At 36.3% G+C, this 19,151-nt stretch overlaps 1 protein-coding gene across 1 annotated transcript in view; it reads left to right on the forward strand.

Annotated features, from left to right (window-relative positions):
• Window positions 1-487: 487 nt before the first annotated feature.
• LOC150088101 (protein dachsous-like) overlaps window positions 488-19,151 on the forward strand; it is a 287,537-nt gene continuing 268,873 nt past the window's right edge. The window contains exon 1 of the mRNA XM_090370019.1: window positions 488-2,236. Coding sequence (XP_090226145.1) covers window positions 488-2,236 — 1,749 coding nt within the window. The remainder of the gene's footprint in view (window positions 2,237-19,151) is intronic.

The raw sequence follows: 19,151 nt of genomic DNA on the forward strand, positions 1-19,151 counted from the left end.
TATTGCTCGTGAATATATATATATATATATATATATATATATATATATATATATAACTGTATTTACTCTTCACTTCTATTAATCGCATAAAAATAATAAAAAAATCAATTAATTTAAGAAAAAAATTGGACGCGCCTGAAATGTAATGCATTCCGTACGTTAACTAACTTGTTTGTTTTGTGTGCTCATAACACACAATATAACAAGTTAGTTATAATTTAGTTTCTAATTTATAAATTCAGTTTGTAATTTATACCTCCAGTAATATTGTAAAAACAATTTTATAAAATGACTTTGTTTCTATAAAACTAATATTACTTCGGTTTATTTACAGAGTCAGAACAGCTGGAAGCAAATCTATCAAAATGTGTTTCAACGGCATGCGTTTCATACATTCCAGGAGTTCCTGCCAGTGTTGTAAGGAGTAGATGCCACTATATATATATATGGGCTGGATATTAAAGCTCTTCACATCTCATCTGTAATGATGGGCGGCCCGAGGACTAGAAGCCTTCCCATTCTTTTTCTTGTAGCTGCAGTGACATGGTGTAGTCGCGGCGAATATCTTCAAGAATTTGAAATATCAGAAGGTTTAAAAACTGGGACTACTATCGGATATATTGGTCAAAATAAACAAGGTCTCCCCAAACCACCACCACCTCCGTATTTAATTGTTCCTGTACCAGGAAGCGCAGTAGATTCTGATCTACATGTCGATCAATCTACCGGAGAAATCAGGACAAATATTGTTCTGGACAGGGAAGTTCGAAGTTACTATTCTTTCGTGGCCATTCCTTTGAGTGGAGAGAATATTCGGGTTGTAATTAAGGTGCGAGATGAGAATGATAATGCTCCTAAATTTCCTACTTTGTTTATGTCCATTGAATTCCCAGAAAATACTCCTAGAGACATGAAAAGAACGCTAAATCCTGCCAAAGACCGGGATCTCGGAATTTTTAACACACAGAGGTATGAAATAGTATCCGGTAATTCCAATAATGCTTTTCGCCTGTCGTCTCATCGAGAGAGGGACGATGTCTTATATCTGGATTTACAAATCAACGGGTTTTTAGATCGTGAAACAACACCTTTCTACAGCTTGGTTATAGATGCTTACGATGGAGGAACGCCACCTCTGAAAGGATCTATGACAGTTAATATCACTATCCAAGATGTCAACGATAATCAACCAATTTTCAATCAAAGCCGATATTTTGCGACCGTAGCAGAAAACGCTACTGTAAGCACGAGTATCCTTCGGGTTTTTGCCACTGATACGGATGCAGGAGAGAATGGCCGAATTACGTATTCAATTAACAGAAGGCAGAGTGATCGCGAAAATAAGTTTTCTATCGATCCAAAGACAGGCGTTATATCTGTCAACAAGCCTTTGGATTTCGAGTCTAAAGATGTTCATGAGCTTGTTGTAGTAGCACGTGACAATGGAGTACAGCCATTAGAAACTACTGCATTCGTATCTATTCGTGTCACTGATGTCAATGACAACCAGCCAACTATCAATCTCATCTTTCTAAGTGAAGACGCTTCTCCCAAAATATCGGAGGATGCTCGCCCTGGGGAGTTTGTAGCAAGGATTAGTGTAAATGATCCCGACTCCAAAGAGGAATATGCGAATGTCAATGTTACTCTTCAGGGTGGGGATGGTCATTTTGGTCTAACAACGCAGGATAGTATCATATATTTGGTAATAGTATCTCACCCACTAGACAGAGAAGCAAAACCAAACTACACCATGGTCGTTACAGCCACAGACCAGGGTAATCCACCACTCAATGCCTCCCGAACGTTTGAGCTCTGCATTACTGATACCAACGACAACACTCCTGAGTTTGACCATACTGTCTATTATGCAAATGTCTTGGAAGTAGCGGATCCGGGAACATCAGTGTTTCAGTTAGCAGCAGTAGACCGTGACGAAGGCAATAATTCGCTGATTACATATTCCATCAAAGATACACCAGAAACGCATTCCCAGTGGTTCCAGATCGATAGCAAAACAGGACTTATTACTACAAAGACCCACATAGATTGTGAGACTGATCCTATTCCACAGATTACCGTAATGGCTACCGATAGTGGGACACCCCCGTTGTCATCTAGTGCTACAATAGTTGTTACTATTAGCGATGTTAACGACAATGAGCCCATATTTGACCAGAGTTTTTATAATGCTACTGTTCCAGAAAATGAGAAAGTAGGAACATGCATCTTAAAGGTAAGGTACCACTTCTTTTCTTAATTTACATATTACCCATTAATGGATAAAATGACATTAATTTCTGTTTTGTAAAACTATCGAATATAAGGGGATTAAGGAAATAAATTGATGACAGGTCCACCTTTTTTTTTTTGTTGTTGTTTTCTGTCAAGCTTTGGGACGAGCGGTTATATTTGGAATTTATCTTAACAGTGTATATAGTGAAGGTATAAAAAAATTGTTTGCAGCTATAAAGTTGTCATGCAAAATGCGATATATCCAGTCGTAAGGTTGTTAGAACGATTCATCTATTTCCTTGGTTGGAAATTAAATAAATGCTTATGATAACAGCAAGTTAAAAGTTTACTCCTACTCCCACACAAAAATATTAGTTTACTTTTATATAAAATTCTCCGAGCTTCAAGATTTTAAATATACTGGCTACATTTTTACTTGCTGTTGTAATCTATACTTAACAAAAAATAATCCCTTTAGATACAAAGATCATTAAGTAGCTTCAGCCGATAACAACTGATAAATGCAGCTGAATCTGTGCAGCGTAACTTGAGTTTAGGTTCTATAATGTTATCTGTGCAGCCCGGAAACATAATTCAATTTGCAAATGTGAGACTAACCACAAGAAAAACACAAAAATAAAATATTATGCAGTACCGATTTAAAGGATTTATAAAATTACAGTGTTTTCAACTCTGTGATGGTACGCATTTTTTTTTTTTTTTTTTTATAGCAAATGAATCCACGTCTAAAATAAGATCATACAGAACATTAGGTGCTACTTATGCTTCTAATAACATGACTTGGATTTAAGTTGTTAAAACCCTAGCTTCGGCTTCTTAATTCTTCTTGCTGCATACTACCCTCTTTGCTGCATTCTGAGTGACGGGAAAACGTTTCCCAGGGGGGTTATTTCCTACTATCTTCCAGTTACACTTCCTCTATCTGCCATGTTGGAAAACTGACAGCCTGTACCTATCACCATTTAGCCATTTACTTAAACCCGTATTTCATAACCACCATGGCTCGCTAAGCTACAGACGCAGATAACGCGGTGCCATAGTTATGTATTCCTTCATTTTGGCTTATCTCAAAGAGAAGGTCACTTTTATTTCCCATAATAATTTTTTCTCAAACACAGCTCTTCACTTTAGACAGCTCTCTGTATTCTATATTGGTAGTATGTAGCTGAAATAGCCAGACTTGAAATGCCCAAACTATAATATTTTTAATCTCATGTAGACATGAGATTCGCTTTGGTAGTAGCATTTTCCCAAATGGGATCTGTGCGGATTGAAGGGCATTCAAAAAAGTTTTACAAACTCTGGTATTAAAAAGGGGGGAGGGAAGTACTGTTTTTCAGTTATAATTTTATTTTTTAATTTTACATCCTTTTACTTCACTGAAATTGTTCTATTTTCCTGCAGAATTAAATTTCTCCAGGAAATACATTTAAAAAGTTTATATTAAATATTAAAATTTTAATAAAATTCTGAAATTTGCTCTTCAAATAATTGACATCTGCCTTGACTGCATTACCATCTGAAAATATGTTCAAATAGAAATTAAAGATTTCTGAACAAGAGGCTGAACTGGTGGCTGAACTGGTGGACTGTGGGGTAGGAGTTTAACTGCTCATAACGGCAGTCTTTAAGTGTATGCTGAATAAACTTTTTACTTGTTAATAGATGCATTGTCGTGAAAAAGCAAAACACCTTTTGTTGTCAATTTTCCCCGTCATTTATATTTTATAGAATTCCGCAATCTAAACATTAAGACTTCGTTCACAAAAGCGGCACTGATGCGGATGCGGCAGTGCTTATTATCACAACCAACTAGTAAAACTTTCAAAACTCTTTGGTTTTCTTGGTTGCTTTGGGCAATAAACACTGCCGCATCCGCTTCATTGCCGCTCGTGTAAACACAGCCTAATTGAGCATAGTAATCGCTGTTCGTTGTGGCACCCTTTGGTAAATAATCAACTAATAATATTCCCTCAAAACCCAGAAGTCATGGCTATAAGGAATAATTTTGTTTCTTGTTGGTTGCATAGGAAATTTTTTTTCGGGGAGAGTCATGTACACGTCCATTGTTTTGATTGTACTGTACTTTTGTTTTTGGGAATCCCAGTGATGGGATTCATGTCTCATCACCAGTAGCAATCCTAAATATATTCTTCTGGATCGTTTGAAAAGAGATAAAAGCATAGATGACGTTGGCGATTATGTTCAGTTAAGTGTTGTGAGATCCTTCTGCAACTACTTTAGACAGGTGTACAGTAGATACTCATGAATCATATATTTTATTTTACGCTATTAATGACACAACCAGACGGTCTTCCACACTTCTGGTCGTCTTCAATAGATTTTCGGCCATTTGTAAACATTCATCATGTGTTCACGAATTTTCTTTGGATTGTTTCTTTTCCGAATCGGAAGCATTACAAATTCTCGATCCTCCCGCGAGATTTTTGAACGCCACCCAGCTCAAGTGTTCTTTAATAACTGTTCTATACCGGCCGTCCCCCCCCCGAATCTTTAACCCCCAAAACGGTGGCTAATCTGATGGTATGATAGTTTCGCCGCTATTCTGGACAAAAAATTTGATCATTGTTCGAAATAAACTCTTGCTTTGAGACTGCCATTAATCTGTTTCCCAGAGAAAACTAAAATTAAAATTTTCATCAAATACTGTAAGTTGAAAAATTCATATTTTTGCATATATTATTTACATAAATATAATTATATTATTCTTATATTTAAACCTTCTAAACTTTTAAATATAAGAATTAAAAACTGTCTTATTTAAAAATTAAAAACTATCCTATTTAAAAATTAAAAACTATTCTATTTATACCGGAGTCGCAAAATATTTTGAACATCTCTCGAGTTAATGATTAATAACAACGAACATTTGTGATTATGAAACAGTCCTTGTATTTCTTCGCTAAATAAGAAAGTATGTTACGATGTAAAGAAAGAATGGGACCCTAAAAATGGGTCACAGTGATTTCTACTACGCGAATTCATATATTTGCAACTATTAACTTGGCGCCTCCGTAGCCAGGTGGGCAAGAGCAGCAGGGCGTAACACACGCCTCTTGATTAGACCGGGGTTCGAGCCCGTGACCACCAAATACGGAGGATGCAGAAAGGTCAGTGAATGACTACCGCAGATCCCCGGAGCAATATGGCCTTAGTTGCTAATGCTCCTAACAAACAAATTATTAACTTGAGCACTTTTTAATTCTGCATGTACTCCAATGTAATTTGAAAAATTTATAAAACCGTAGTATGTCTAAAATATGTTCGTTAAGACAAATATGTAGAATAGTTGTTTTCGTAGTTCAACTTGGTGGTCTTGCAGTCGAACTTTTTTGTAGCAGTTGACTGTGTGTTCACACTTCTGAATTAGAACATAAATAATTCTTGAAGAAAGTTCTTCGGATTTTTTACTCTTCCTACAGAAGTATTGAAATTATTAAGTTACAGTACAATACTAATTTTAAATTTTTATAAACACTATTTCCTCCCATTAAGAGAATAGTATTTTACATAACAATTCTCCCAGCGGGAGTTTTTTTTATAACTTCAGCTCACGAGTCTAGGAAGACCGCATTTCAGGATAACGAGAAATCGTTTTTATTGCTCGGTTTTAAACATAGTTGTGTTGTTTGCTATGACCAAGTAAAACTACAAGCTTACAAGTAAAACTTAGTCATATTTTCTTTATTGTTATAGAAGAGAATCCCATAAAATATTTTGGAGGCAAGAGATGCTAATTCATCAGTAATACAAGTACTGTACTGTATATTCATAACATCGAAATTTCTAATAACCTGAAGTACCGAACGCTTCGCATATTTCGTAATACATGGGATGCCTTTCACACGCAGGTAACTGTTCTTCTGTTTCAGGTAAAAGTGTACATCAGATTGATTTAAACGAATAAAATAAATAAATAGATAAATAAAAACCAAAAGCTTTGAAATTCAGATATTTTCCTCAAACCATGTTTTCGCTGTTAAGGGATTATGAGTGCTTCATGGCACCAGGCGATGAAGAGCCCTGCACTATTGTACACACCCAGGCTATGTTCTGCCCACGAGAGAGCAATTAAGATCACATCCACCTTCGATAATTAATCTTTGGATTTAACTGAAATTTTCTTATCGTAAATAGTTTTGATCCTTCATTTAGCTCGTTTATGCGACAGGTGACAGAAGCTTGTACTTTTGGCTACTTTAAATTCCATGTGTTCGAGTGGCGACCTAATTTTTACCTTAGCTGGCCGTTTGCAGTCTGCATGAAACACTCCAGAGAAGCCAAGCGTATTATTTTTTTTTAATCGTTAATTAACAGCAGGCTTATCTCAGATTTGTCTTGCTGTAATCTTTTTATTTTTATTTCGAGCTGTGTAACCTTAAAAGAGCGAAAAAAAGATTTAATTATTCATGTTCTTGCATAAAGGACATCTCTCCTCCTTTCAAAGCAAGGTATTGCTTTGAAAATTGTGCTCATGTTATGTTGATTGATTGCGCATGTTTAAGATGACATTTTAGAAATTTTACATTAAACAGTCATTACAACAGCGAATATCATTATACGTTCATTTACATTGCTTTTGTATGCCATTTTCTGTTTAATTGGTAATATGTGTTGCGTTCAATATTATTTAAAATTGACGTCAAACTTCCACTAGGTAATATTATTAGCACCGGAACCTTCTACTATCATTAGCCATCATGGTATGCGACCTATACTGCTTTATGACACACCTCAGGTACGAGCGGGGATCCGTCACATTGCTTCTGGCTACCATTGATTCATGGAATAGCTCTACCGCAGAACTACTGTGGCGCGCGCGACATATAAACACAGAGAAGAGATGGGGAGGGAGTGAGGGGGGGAGAGAGAGAGAGAGAGATTCTTCGAACCGCAGAAAACAAAGAGAAAGAAAGAAAGCATTATTGTTTCAGACTTCGTAACCCTCATCCATTTGTTACGATAAATTTTGAAAGTGGCTATCTTTCCGCCCCTAACCAGACTTTTGTCATCATAATCTCATGGAGAATAGTTCTAGCCAGTTATTTTATTTGTGGCTCTAACTGACGCTAATGAGCAACGAACTTTACTTTCGAGATACGTTAATTACTACTGTCAAGCAGTAGGTTATCTTGACTGCTATACAGTGAATTGCTGGTATTGTGAGAATACTTTGAAAGGATTATGTGGTTCATATGGTTGATAGGGCGTTTATTACGTCTAAACATTATTGGTGCATTTTTCTTTCAAGACTGACTGCCTGCCCCCAAAGCAGCGATATCTTTACTTGGTGTTTCCTCTACAACAGAACACAGCTTGCCGGTTGTGGCTCCAAGGACAGTCACTTCATATTAGTTATTTATAATAGTAATTCAGAATTACCCTTGAAAACCATGAACACATAGCTATATGCGATTTTTTTTTTTTTTATGCGATGCCACCCACTTTAATTAAAGGAGAAAAGTTCCCAGCATGTTCAAGTGATGCAACTTCAATTTTTCAGATTAGGGAGTTAACGAAGCGAGAACTTACGAAGTACTACGAGTACATATAATTTGAAACAACTTAATCATTATATTACTTTGCATTGTTAATATATATAATGTATATTATTATTTATACAGGCGTATACATGGCATATCGTCATTAATTAGTTCCTGAAAGTGATGACTGTCACCGAGTTATGCATTTTGTGCTAAATAAAGCGGTGTCTGAAAGCTGTGAAAAACAGCTGGAATCACATACAGTGTATTGTGTGCAACACTGCATTATTTTAAGCCGATATTATTTGTGATTCAAGTAAATTCAGAATGAGAAATTCCTAAACATGGTTCGACACAAATTAACACCACTTAAATTAAAAATTAAAATTATATGCTATAAGTAGCATATTCTTAGCTTATGCAATGAATTTAGCAATAAAAATAGAAAACTAATCATGAAAACAAATAACCACTTTTAGTAGGTCTTGTGGAATGCCTGCTATACATGCGTTAGATATTTGAATCACCTGATTCAGCATGCTCTATTATGTCTACTTTCACTTAAAAATGCACAATTTGTTCCTTTTTTGATCTTAAGAGAGAAAATAAGATGTCTCCGAAATTATTATTTGCTTGCTTATTTTTATTATAAATAAAAATAAATAATATCGTCATTATTCTTCACCCCAAAGCCTACACTGCCCAAGTTAAGTGTATAAACTAGATTTCGGCGAACTCTCTGAACTATAGAGATAGAAATTACACGCGTTCATTGGCATCACCAGGCAATATTGCTGATATCGCATCTTCATGTGTTACTTCGTAATTTCTTTCTACAAGTACACAAGTTTGAAGTGTATAATATAATGTAAATGACATGTTGAGTTATTTTTTTGTTATCCACTTTGCGAAAAGCCATCATAATTTAATAGTAGTTTTAAAAAATAAAAAAAGGAATATTATAAGTAGTAGCCGTGTGGTCAAGCGAAAGGGTGCAGCAGCACACACGTTTGAATGGACTATGTGAATACGATTAACATTTGTATTCATTGTCCATACGATTAATTGTGAACTCCTCTGACTCTAGTGGCCGTGCCGAAGTATAAAGCGAACGACCACTTGTGCTTATTCTAATACCGTATGAACTCTGTAATAAGCAATATTCTAAAAATATTCGCAATACTTAAAATCATAGCTTAACTGCAGGACTCTTAAAAACAGTTTCATTATTTTTAACTGGGCAGTTCAAACAAGAACTGTTTGACTTATCCGAAATTACATCAGTCATTCCTATTATATGAATCTTCATCATATAATAGGAATAGCTGGAGGGAAGAAAATAAGCTGCATTCATGGATTATGTATTCAACAGATAGAAGAAACTAATTCTCCCATTTATTTCTGCTATCGCATTTTACCAGAAAGAGAGAGAGAGAGAGAGAGAGAGAGAGAGAGATATATCGTGATTTGATTTTTTTTTTTTTTTTAATAAACTAGTTGATACCATCTATCATAAAGACAGTTACTTCTTGACACAATAAGAAACAGTGTTTTATAATTTAACTTGACAGGTAATTATTAACAATCTGATTAGTATTCCTCAAATATACAAGTAATATACATTACTCTGAAGAAAACAGGAAATAAAAATATTGATTGTAATGTAAAAAGACTTTCATAGAAATATGAATGTCAATAAATAAGAATCCAATTAAAAATCTTCGAACTTCAGAGGTATTACACATTAGATAGGTCATAAAACTAACTGCAGGTATTTCATATTAGTCAAACATTTTATTGATTCTAAAAACAATTAAAATACTCTGTAGACTGTAAATGGTTTAATAATATTTGTACGTGCTTATCATACTTTCGGATGAAATGAATACCATTCATATTTTCTACAGTTTTAAATATTTTTAAAATATTTGATCTCTTAAATACAGCAACCGGAGGAATAAATTTTCTTATCCACTAGAATGGCTAATAAACATAATTGGTTGGGTACTCTAGTGCAGCGATGGCGAACCAGGCGAATGAGCAAATACAACGGCAAGCACAACGAGCGAATACAACGAGCAAATACAACGGTATAACGGCAAGCAGGATCTCATAAATAGTTTATAATATATGATCCTTTTTTTTTTTTATTTACGGTCTATCGATCACAACTAGAGTAACTGTAAGCAAAAATTATGCAGCAACAAAGTTATCATTAGAAAATTTCAAGTATTGTTACCCTTTCATGATAAAGACGAAGTACTAATTTTTAATAAGTTTTTTTCTTACAAACTGTTTTTTTTTTTCTAGAAAAATAAAGTATAATAAGTTAGGCATTGAAATTGTGTTTGAGATTATAACAAAATACTTCTGCGTAAGTCAAAGTAGTTTCCAGGCGTTATACAAACGCTGACCTTGGTACCACTTTTCCATCGTGAATATTTTCCTGATGAAAGCGTTCCACTTTCTCATCACTTACATTTCCTAAATTCCAAAATGAATGTTAAAAGACGTTCGGCAGTGCATATCTTTATAACACTGCAGCAAACTGTAATTATGTAATTGCAGAGATTTGTAATTATCTTCTTTCCTTCTTCCAAGGTCCATGCATAACTTCTTTAAATGATCGCCAAGCTGGCCGTTCAGTACCCTATAACTTTGTTTCAAATGCATCCTATTTGAGGAGTTTCTTTATTTGAGGCCCAATGAAAATTCCTTCTTTCAGTTTTGCATCTGTTAAATTGGGAAACACTTCATCTTAGGTAGCAGAATCCACTTTCTTTTTTATCCATAGCCTTAAAAAATTCTTCGTTAATAGAAGCTTTATATAAAGGTGGAAGAAGAACCTTTTTTTGGTTCAACCAACGGATCATTTTTATATTATTTCTCCCTGGAAAATATTCCTATTTTTTTTCTCATTTCTGTACAGTATAATGTGTTTCTGTTGCACGACTGCTTCACAAAAACATGGAAAACAGTAGTATTGTGTGAAACCTCCCTGTAGAGCAGTGAGTAATCCAATTTTTTTAAGATTATCCGCAGACCTTCCAAGCAAAGTCATGGTACTTTATTGAACTCAGGAACTTGGATATATTTTCATATGTTTCTTTCAAGCCAACAGCATGATGTACAGGAACTGATGGGATTGAATTTCAGTTGTGCAGCAAAACTGCTTTTAAACTTAATTTTGAGGCATCGGTAAATATGTTCCATTCATCAGGATTGTGTTCAATGCCTAGAAATGTGTTCGTTCAGAAGAACCCTAATAACATTACAGAAACACATACCATCTTCCAGGCGCCTCCGTAGCCAGGTGGGAAGGAGCAGCAGTGCGTAGCACACGCTTCTTGATTAGACCGGGGTTCAAGCCCGTCACCACCAAATATAGAGGATGCGGAAAGGTCAGGGAATGACCACCGCATATCCCGGAGCAATATGGCCTTAGTTGCTAATGCTCCTAAAAACCAAATAACAACAACAACATACCATCTTCCACAACGAAATATTTTGACATTTTCAATATACTGTAATTTTATTTCCTACTTCAAGTAACTTCCACCGTTGTAGCCTAGAATCAAGGAAATCTGATTGATTTAGATAAGTTTAAATCACGAACTAAGTCATTTAAATTCTTTTGCTCAATTAAGTGCGGGGCCTTAATATCTAGTTGGTAGTGCAACTCTGTTGCTGGTCCAGCAAAGTCCGCAACACAAGAATCCTCAATATATTCATCATTGCTTCCTTTATGCAGAAGGCTTTATGATATTGGGGGGATCTGGTATCGGCAGTTATGGAACAGGTCTTATTGCATGGGGCTCACATCTGGTGAGTGTGGGCTTAGCATACCTAGGGTCCTGAGCTGGATATCATCATTCTTCTCTTTCTTGATGAGCGATTCCCTTTTACTTCTCTTCTGACTCTCTCTCTCTCTCTCTCTCTCTCTCTCTCTCTCTCTCTCTCTCTCTCTCTCTCTCTCTCTCAGGGTAACTCAGAAATCTTTTTTGGCTGGTGCAGCAAAAGCCTCAGGCTTCCTTGCACCAAATGGCTAATAATAATAATAATAATAATAATAATAATAATCCCATAGTGACAAACTTCCTAGAAAAAACGATGGCAAAATGGAGTACCACCATTAAGGTCGAAAACATCACAACCAAGCCAATCCCCATCAGGAGAGGAATCTTTCAGGGAGATGCCCTGAGCCCATTGCGGTTCTGTCTAGCACTTAACCCGCTATCACCATGCTCAACAGTAGCAAGTACGGATATAACCTCAAAGAAGGAAGGAAGAACCTGTACACCCTCACCCACCTGATGTACATGGATGTCATCAAGCTCTACGCGGAAACCGAGAAGCACCTTCAGCAACTACTCCACCAGATCACCGAAGAATTCAGCAATGATATTAGGATGGAATTTGGTCTAGACAAATGCAAGACCCACGGATTGCACCAGGGAAAATTAGTCAACCGAAACTACCAGCTGCAGACTGGTAAAGAGATCGAAGCCATGGCAGAGGGAGAAGCCTACAAATACTTGGGGATGATGCAGGCTCAACAGTACAGCACAAGGAAATTAAGGCCTGCCTGACCGAAAAATACCATCAGAGACTCAGAAGCCTGCTGAAAGCAAAGATGAACGGAGGGAACACAGTTAAAGCCATAAACACCTATGCAGTCCCAGTGCTAACATACTCCTTCGGGGGTCATAGATTGGACTAACACCGAGCTGGAAGATATCATGTGAAAGACAAGGACAATGATGACCAAGAGCCGCCAACACCACTCGAAATCTGCCGTGGAGAGACTGACAACTGCTCGGAAATATGATGAGATAGATCTCATTGAGCAACAGAAGACAGCGATAGTTAACCTGAAGGATTACTTCTAGAAACACACAGCAGCACTCCAGCAGGCCATAAGGAAGATAGTCAAGCGGTATACCCCACTCAACTTCCCGAGGAGTCCTCCCAGGAGGCACAAACGAAGCTAGAAAGATAGGCAGAGAAGACACTCCATGGCAGACACTACAATGATCTCCATCAAGATCACATAGATAAAATTGCTTCCAATGCGTGGCTCACGAGCGGGACGCTCTTCCCCGAGACTGAATTCATGCTCGCCATCCAAGACCAGGTAATCAACACCAGGAACTATAGAAAATATATTGTCAAGTAGCCCGGAGTGTTCGATGACACATGTCGACGATGCCACCTGGCCTCAGAAACGATCCAACACATCACCGCGGGATGCAAGGTGATCACCCAGACTGAGTACACTCATAGACAGGATAGACTCATAGACTGCGTAGCCAGGATAATACATCAGAAGCTTGCAAGGAAATACCAATTGATCGAAGAAAGTGTACCGTACTACAAGTACGAACCCAAGGCAGTACTAGAGACCTCAACCCACAAGCTGCACTGGGACCGCTCCATAATAACGGATAGGACAATCCTGCACAATGGACCGGACATAACCCTTGTGGACAAGAAGGAAAAGGCTACCTATCTGATTGACATAGCAGTACCCAATACTGGAAACTTGCAGAAAACTCATGGGGAAAAAATCAGGAAGTACACGAACCTAAGACAGGAGATCAAAGAGATGTGGCATATTCAGCAAGTAACGACCATCCCGATCATCGTGTCAACCACAGGTATAATTCCAAAGACCTTACATAGCAGCCTAGCAGCAATAGGTCTCTCAGCGAACACCTACAAAGAACTCCAGAAAGTCGCAATCCTGAATACCTGTAGGATAATCAGAAAGTTCCTCGACCAACAGTAACACCAGATATAACAACAACCACCCTGTGTACTTGGTAGCAATACCTGTCACGAGGTGGACCCCCCAATCAGGGAGAAATAATATGAGGTAAAAATAATAATAATATGATTTTAGGTTATCTCATGCTTTGCTTGCTATTTCTGGACATCCTATCATTACAGAAATAGCAATCATCGATGTGGTTGCGCCGTTCTCGCAACACCACAGGAAGAGCAAAATACATGGTTTTAATTTTCCTAGTTAAAACAAAGAATATGAACATTTAGTAATACTGTATATTTTCTTCGGATTACATTTTGTAACCGTAGCAGAAATCTAGAGGGTGATCAAACGCTTCCTTTTCTTCTGATTGATATTTTAACAATACACTGCTAAGCAAAAACCAGAAGAAACGAATAATATGCAATGGATGCGCAGATAAACTGTACTCGTACTCACACTACAACTGTTTTTCCGTTACTGAAAGATAGGTGGGAGGTAGACAGACAAGGCTGAACATGTTAACCTTTTCCAACATTGCTGCCATCTTTGGGCACATGTAACCATTATTATTTGCAGGCAATAACAGATTAGTGTTATTTATACTTCCCTAAATTGTAGTAAGATGAGGAAGGCCGCCGTAGCCGAGTGGTGAAGCACCCTGGTGCATAAGTGCACGTTCTTTGAATGATTCGGGTTCAAGCCCGTGGCTGCTGAATACGGTGCTATTTCTTGTATTCTACCTTGAGAATTCCTCTGACAGGTGTGGTCGTCCCGGAGTATAAACAGAAAATTTATTTATATTATGGGTAAACACAAAAACTTGCATATGGAAAAATTGTGATGTGACGTGAAATTTTAAAAATTATTTTCGAAATCTATGCATAAAAAGTGACTGCAAACAGCTGATATGTTAATGGTAGTAAAAATCATAGTATTAACATTACAGTACTAATAAAAAAAGTACTTAGTTACCGTTTTTCCGGTTGAACTGTATTCTTTATTGTTTATCTATGGAGCCCAGAACTAGAGGCCTGTTCAGTTTTAAATAAATAAAAACAATGAACAAGGTAATTTTTTTTTTTATCAATGAAATGATATCGAAGTCAAGATGATATTTATTACAAAAAGTGGAAGCTGCTAACTAGTTTGTGCAAAGAACAAGCAGAGAGCGATAAAAATTATGCCTAATATTAATACTCAGTGCTATGAAAGGGCTTTTGCGCAAAAATTATGTGAATTCTGTTATTATTGATGAAATTGTAAAGGAACGAAAAGGGGTATCATGGAGCAAAGCAAAGTCTAATAAAATGACAGAGATTCATAGCCATGCTGATGGTACACGAGACTATTTCAGAAGCACAAAAATCAAGACAGTTTGGTTGAATCAAGTCAAAAATCAAGACAGTTTGGTTGAATCAAGTCAAAAATCAAGTCAGTTTGGTTGAATGAAGTCAAAAATCAAGTCAGTTTGATTGAATGCGCTCAAGATTGTGTGCGTGCGTGCGTGCGAGAGAGAGAGAGAGAGAGAGAGAGAGAGAGAGAGAGAGAGAGAGAGAGAGAGAGAGAGAGAGAGAGAAAAAGAGAGAATTGATTTTTTTTTTTTTTTCAAGAAAAAGTTAAAAGTTCTCTGTCGTTAGAAAATGACTTGAAGCTTCAAGTCATGTCTGAGCATTTGCAACTAGATGTTGACAGAGTGGAATAATACGGAGAAAAAAAAAAAAGAGTTTAGATATACTATATTTAAAAGAAGACCTGAAGGACAACCTTGTAGAATGCAGTGAAATGAAGAAACTTAGCCTTCAATGGCTACTGATAAATAGCGATTACTAAGCGGTTGTTCAGATTGAAGTGAAGTGACATGTAGTATAGGTAGTGATAGACTTAGGCTTATAACATAAGTTTAAAGAGAATAAACTCGGAATAAAAAGAAGCAAACGCATGGGATTTATAGAGGAACTGAGAATTAATATAGGCTGTTTACTATTCTTCAGAAAAATTTGACAGGGTGGATTTTTTAAGAAGAAAACTGTATTGATAAAAAGCACAAATTTTTATAAGGTTTAAAATAGGCACTGTGATATTAGAAAATTTACTTTTCAAAGATTTAGCAGGAGTGGTGAGTATGGTGATGGAACGGTGACTAATAATATCAGTTTGTGTCTTTTTGTTTTTTTTTTTGCAAGTTATAATTTGTGTTTTTTGTAATAATACTATATCAGATTTATTAACAATGTTTACTTTTCTAGAAGTAAACAAGCTAAAAATCATTAATTAAAAAGTAGAAACTTACTCTAGTTAATCAAAGAAAAAAAGAAGAAATCCTTAAAAATTTACATTTGAATATGCTTGTCTTTTGTGGTCAGTGTGATTATCCCAAACCAAGAATCAGATATAGTTGCTCATCATAGCTTCATTCCTACCTTGCTTAGTACCTCTTCTCTATTGAATGCATGTCCTGGTAGAATCTCTCTCTCTCTCTCTCTCTCTCTCTCTCTCTCTCTCTCTCTCTCTCTCTCTCTCTCTCTCTCTCTCTTCCTATGATGTTCTTTGCTAGCATCGCTCATATTTTGTCTGAAAAAAGGAGTGGAGTTTGATTGACTAAGGAATGGAGTTTGATTGACCATTTTTTTACCAGAGTGCAAGGATTCTGAAACAATAAAAACGTGCATAAGTAACGTCTTTTTTTGATTGTGGAGGTCTCGCTCGACCTTGTAAACGAGATGCTCTGCACTAGTTTAGGCTAGACCCAAGTCCCTCACTAAGTCATCAAATTCTTACTGATTATGGAAATGTAGTGCTTTACTTGATCACCCTTCTCAGGTGAATTGCAATTATCTGGACAGATTCATCATCCAGTTTTGAAGACTTTCCTCTGGAAGGTTGGTTGAAAGTTAGCAGATCTTCATTGTGTGGAACCGGAACAACAGAGGATGGTATGTTGAGATAAACAACTTTCGATGAGCGACTTTTTAAATTTTGATATATGCACCATACAAAAGTAGCAGCTGTCATTATGGTTGGGTGCCTCTCCCTCCATATTCGAGATGCAGCAAACGGCATTGACATGTGACCCGCGAAACCGTAACCCTAATGTTGATTCACGACTATCACAGTAGAAATGAGGTGCCCACAACTTGCTTCATAGGCATTTCAAAATAGGCCTCATATACACTGCAAATCTTGGTGCCACTAAGGATGTTATGCTTGACCTGCTTCGGACCTATATAATACCTACAAACATAGCAGTACGAGTCCGTAGATAACTTAAACCTTCGTTTAGTAGTCATAGCAAACTGGAAAAAAAAAATAATAATAAACAATTAATTATTACTATTATACGAATATTATAGGCTCTCATATATCACAGTGTTAGTACGGTTTTTATATAATATACTGTGTTTGATAGTATAAACCAGAGCTGTAATGCTCAATACATTCAACGTTGATATCAATATTTGTAAAATAATAAGAGAAGTTTACTTCAATATAGAACACTTCCGTAGGAAACACTCCAGCAATTAAAACGAAAAAAATCGAAAATCTTACATTACAGTAAAAAATAATTAAAAATGAATTGAACACAATTAAAAATAACATCAATTGAAAATCAATAATCAGTATTATTTTACAAATAATATACTGTATATAAATATTGCAAAAATATAAAATCTTCAGTTGCTACTAAATATTGACACTATAAAAAAACCAATAGCATCGTTGGATTCAGCATACAAATACATATAAGAAATAGTTAAATATAAACTTTTTTTGTTACATAGCATTGTAAATCATAACTACATACATCTTTCTTCTTCCTAGCCATTCATGGTTTGAAGACAACTTTGTTTTTCTTAACTCCGCTTCTTGTATAACTTCGTGTACCAGAGAAATGTGCCATATCGGCTCAGAACACGATAAAAATATGACATTCAAAACCGAAACGTTGATTTGGACTAGTGTGCCTCAACCTTTCGAACTACGTTCCTCTATTACTTCCGAACTTATAAATTTCAGGAGTACCCTTAACTTCTGGAATTTTCAGTTGCAGTGGCCGTTGAATGTATGCATTTTCTTTTTAAACAGGCACGGAAATATCTTCACACCCTTCTTCTTGTATTACTAGAGATGTATATACGCTCATAGCGTATACATCTTCTTTTGTGTTTCTTCTTATGTGTCTGTAAATATTCTGAACTGTAATTTTTTTATTTTTTTTTATTTATTATATTAAGCGGTTCCTGCCAAAATTTGGCAACACTGCGAGAGGGATAAACCGTAATCTGTTCAGGGAAAATCTGCTATCTCCACCTTTGACTAGCAACTCAGCCCCTAATGAGAATCCTTATAAAAAAAAAAAAAAAAATCCTCCGCTTATTATGGGATAGAAATCCTTCCACTGGCAGAAACCAATCATAACCACTAAGCCACGAAAGCCTAAAACCAAGCCAACTTTTCTGTTAACCCATCAACAAAATGACTTTTTATTGATTTAAATAACCATTCCATAGTGTTTCGATATAGGACTGTTTACTGATTATACTTCAGAACTCATGTTTATATACATGGCCACTTCTAAGAAATTTAGTGTTGAAAATTGAAATATTTTTTCTGTCTTGCTTTATAAATCAATCTTTATTTACCTTATTGCTGTCAGTAATATTATTTATTTTATTTTTTGATATAGTAATTCCTTTTTAAATAACTCACGTACAATATTTTGATTTATTTACTGATTTGTCTAGTTAACTTCTTTAGTCTTTTTCCAGAAAACAAAAGAATTTATTATAACCATTACTGACATCTCCTCCATTACCTACAAAGTTTCATTTAACATATTAATACGTCATCTTGGGACTTACACCCAAACTTCTCTACATAATATATTTGTGCGCCCTCTCTAAATGGCTAATGATGACATTCTGATCAGGTAGCAGCTGCCGAGGAAAAGCCCACCCCCGACGAGGCGGCGGGTAATGGCGACAGGTGAGAGGCCTGATTTCACGGCGGTTATTACAGAGGAATGTACAGCATGTTGTCCAGCGCGGTCGACGTCCCGGACATGCCTCGGGGCGACTTGCAGCGCACTGGAGTGACGGGAGCCTCAGCCAGTCTCCGGGGTCTGGACACAAGATCACTTGCCCGACTTCTGGTTTTACTTAATCGCTGTAAATTTTGATCGTAATTATAGTGAGTTATAGAGAGATAACATTCTGACGGCCTGCACCTGATTAGGTTGCCAGTGCACAGTCCGATATGAAAAGAAAATAATCCGATACGAAACGTTTCATGGAACGAACGGAACTAGTGTTGAGTGTATCGTATAATTTTTATTATATTCAAGTCTTAAGCAGAGGTCATCTGAACGCCAGAACTTCCCCCCTCTCCCTATCCTCGGAATTTGCGAATTTTATTTCTTTTCAGCAACTGCGAGAGTGATGAAAAAAATCTTAAAATTTTAGAGACTGAAGGAAAGATTTAGGGATGGATATTAAGATGAATATAACCACGGACATGCTGTCCAAACCAACCGCTCCTCTTTTTTAATATTAATACTCTTCCTAGTATTCATATTTAGTAATCATTTTAATTGTTTGGACGTGTTTACTTTCTACCAGACTAAA

The sequence above is a fragment of the Mastigoproctus giganteus genome, chromosome 3, assembly GCF_048544385.1.
Source record: "Mastigoproctus giganteus isolate SK-2022 chromosome 3, ASM4854438v1, whole genome shotgun sequence".
Lineage (NCBI taxonomy): Eukaryota > Metazoa > Arthropoda > Arachnida > Uropygi > Thelyphonidae > Mastigoproctus > Mastigoproctus giganteus.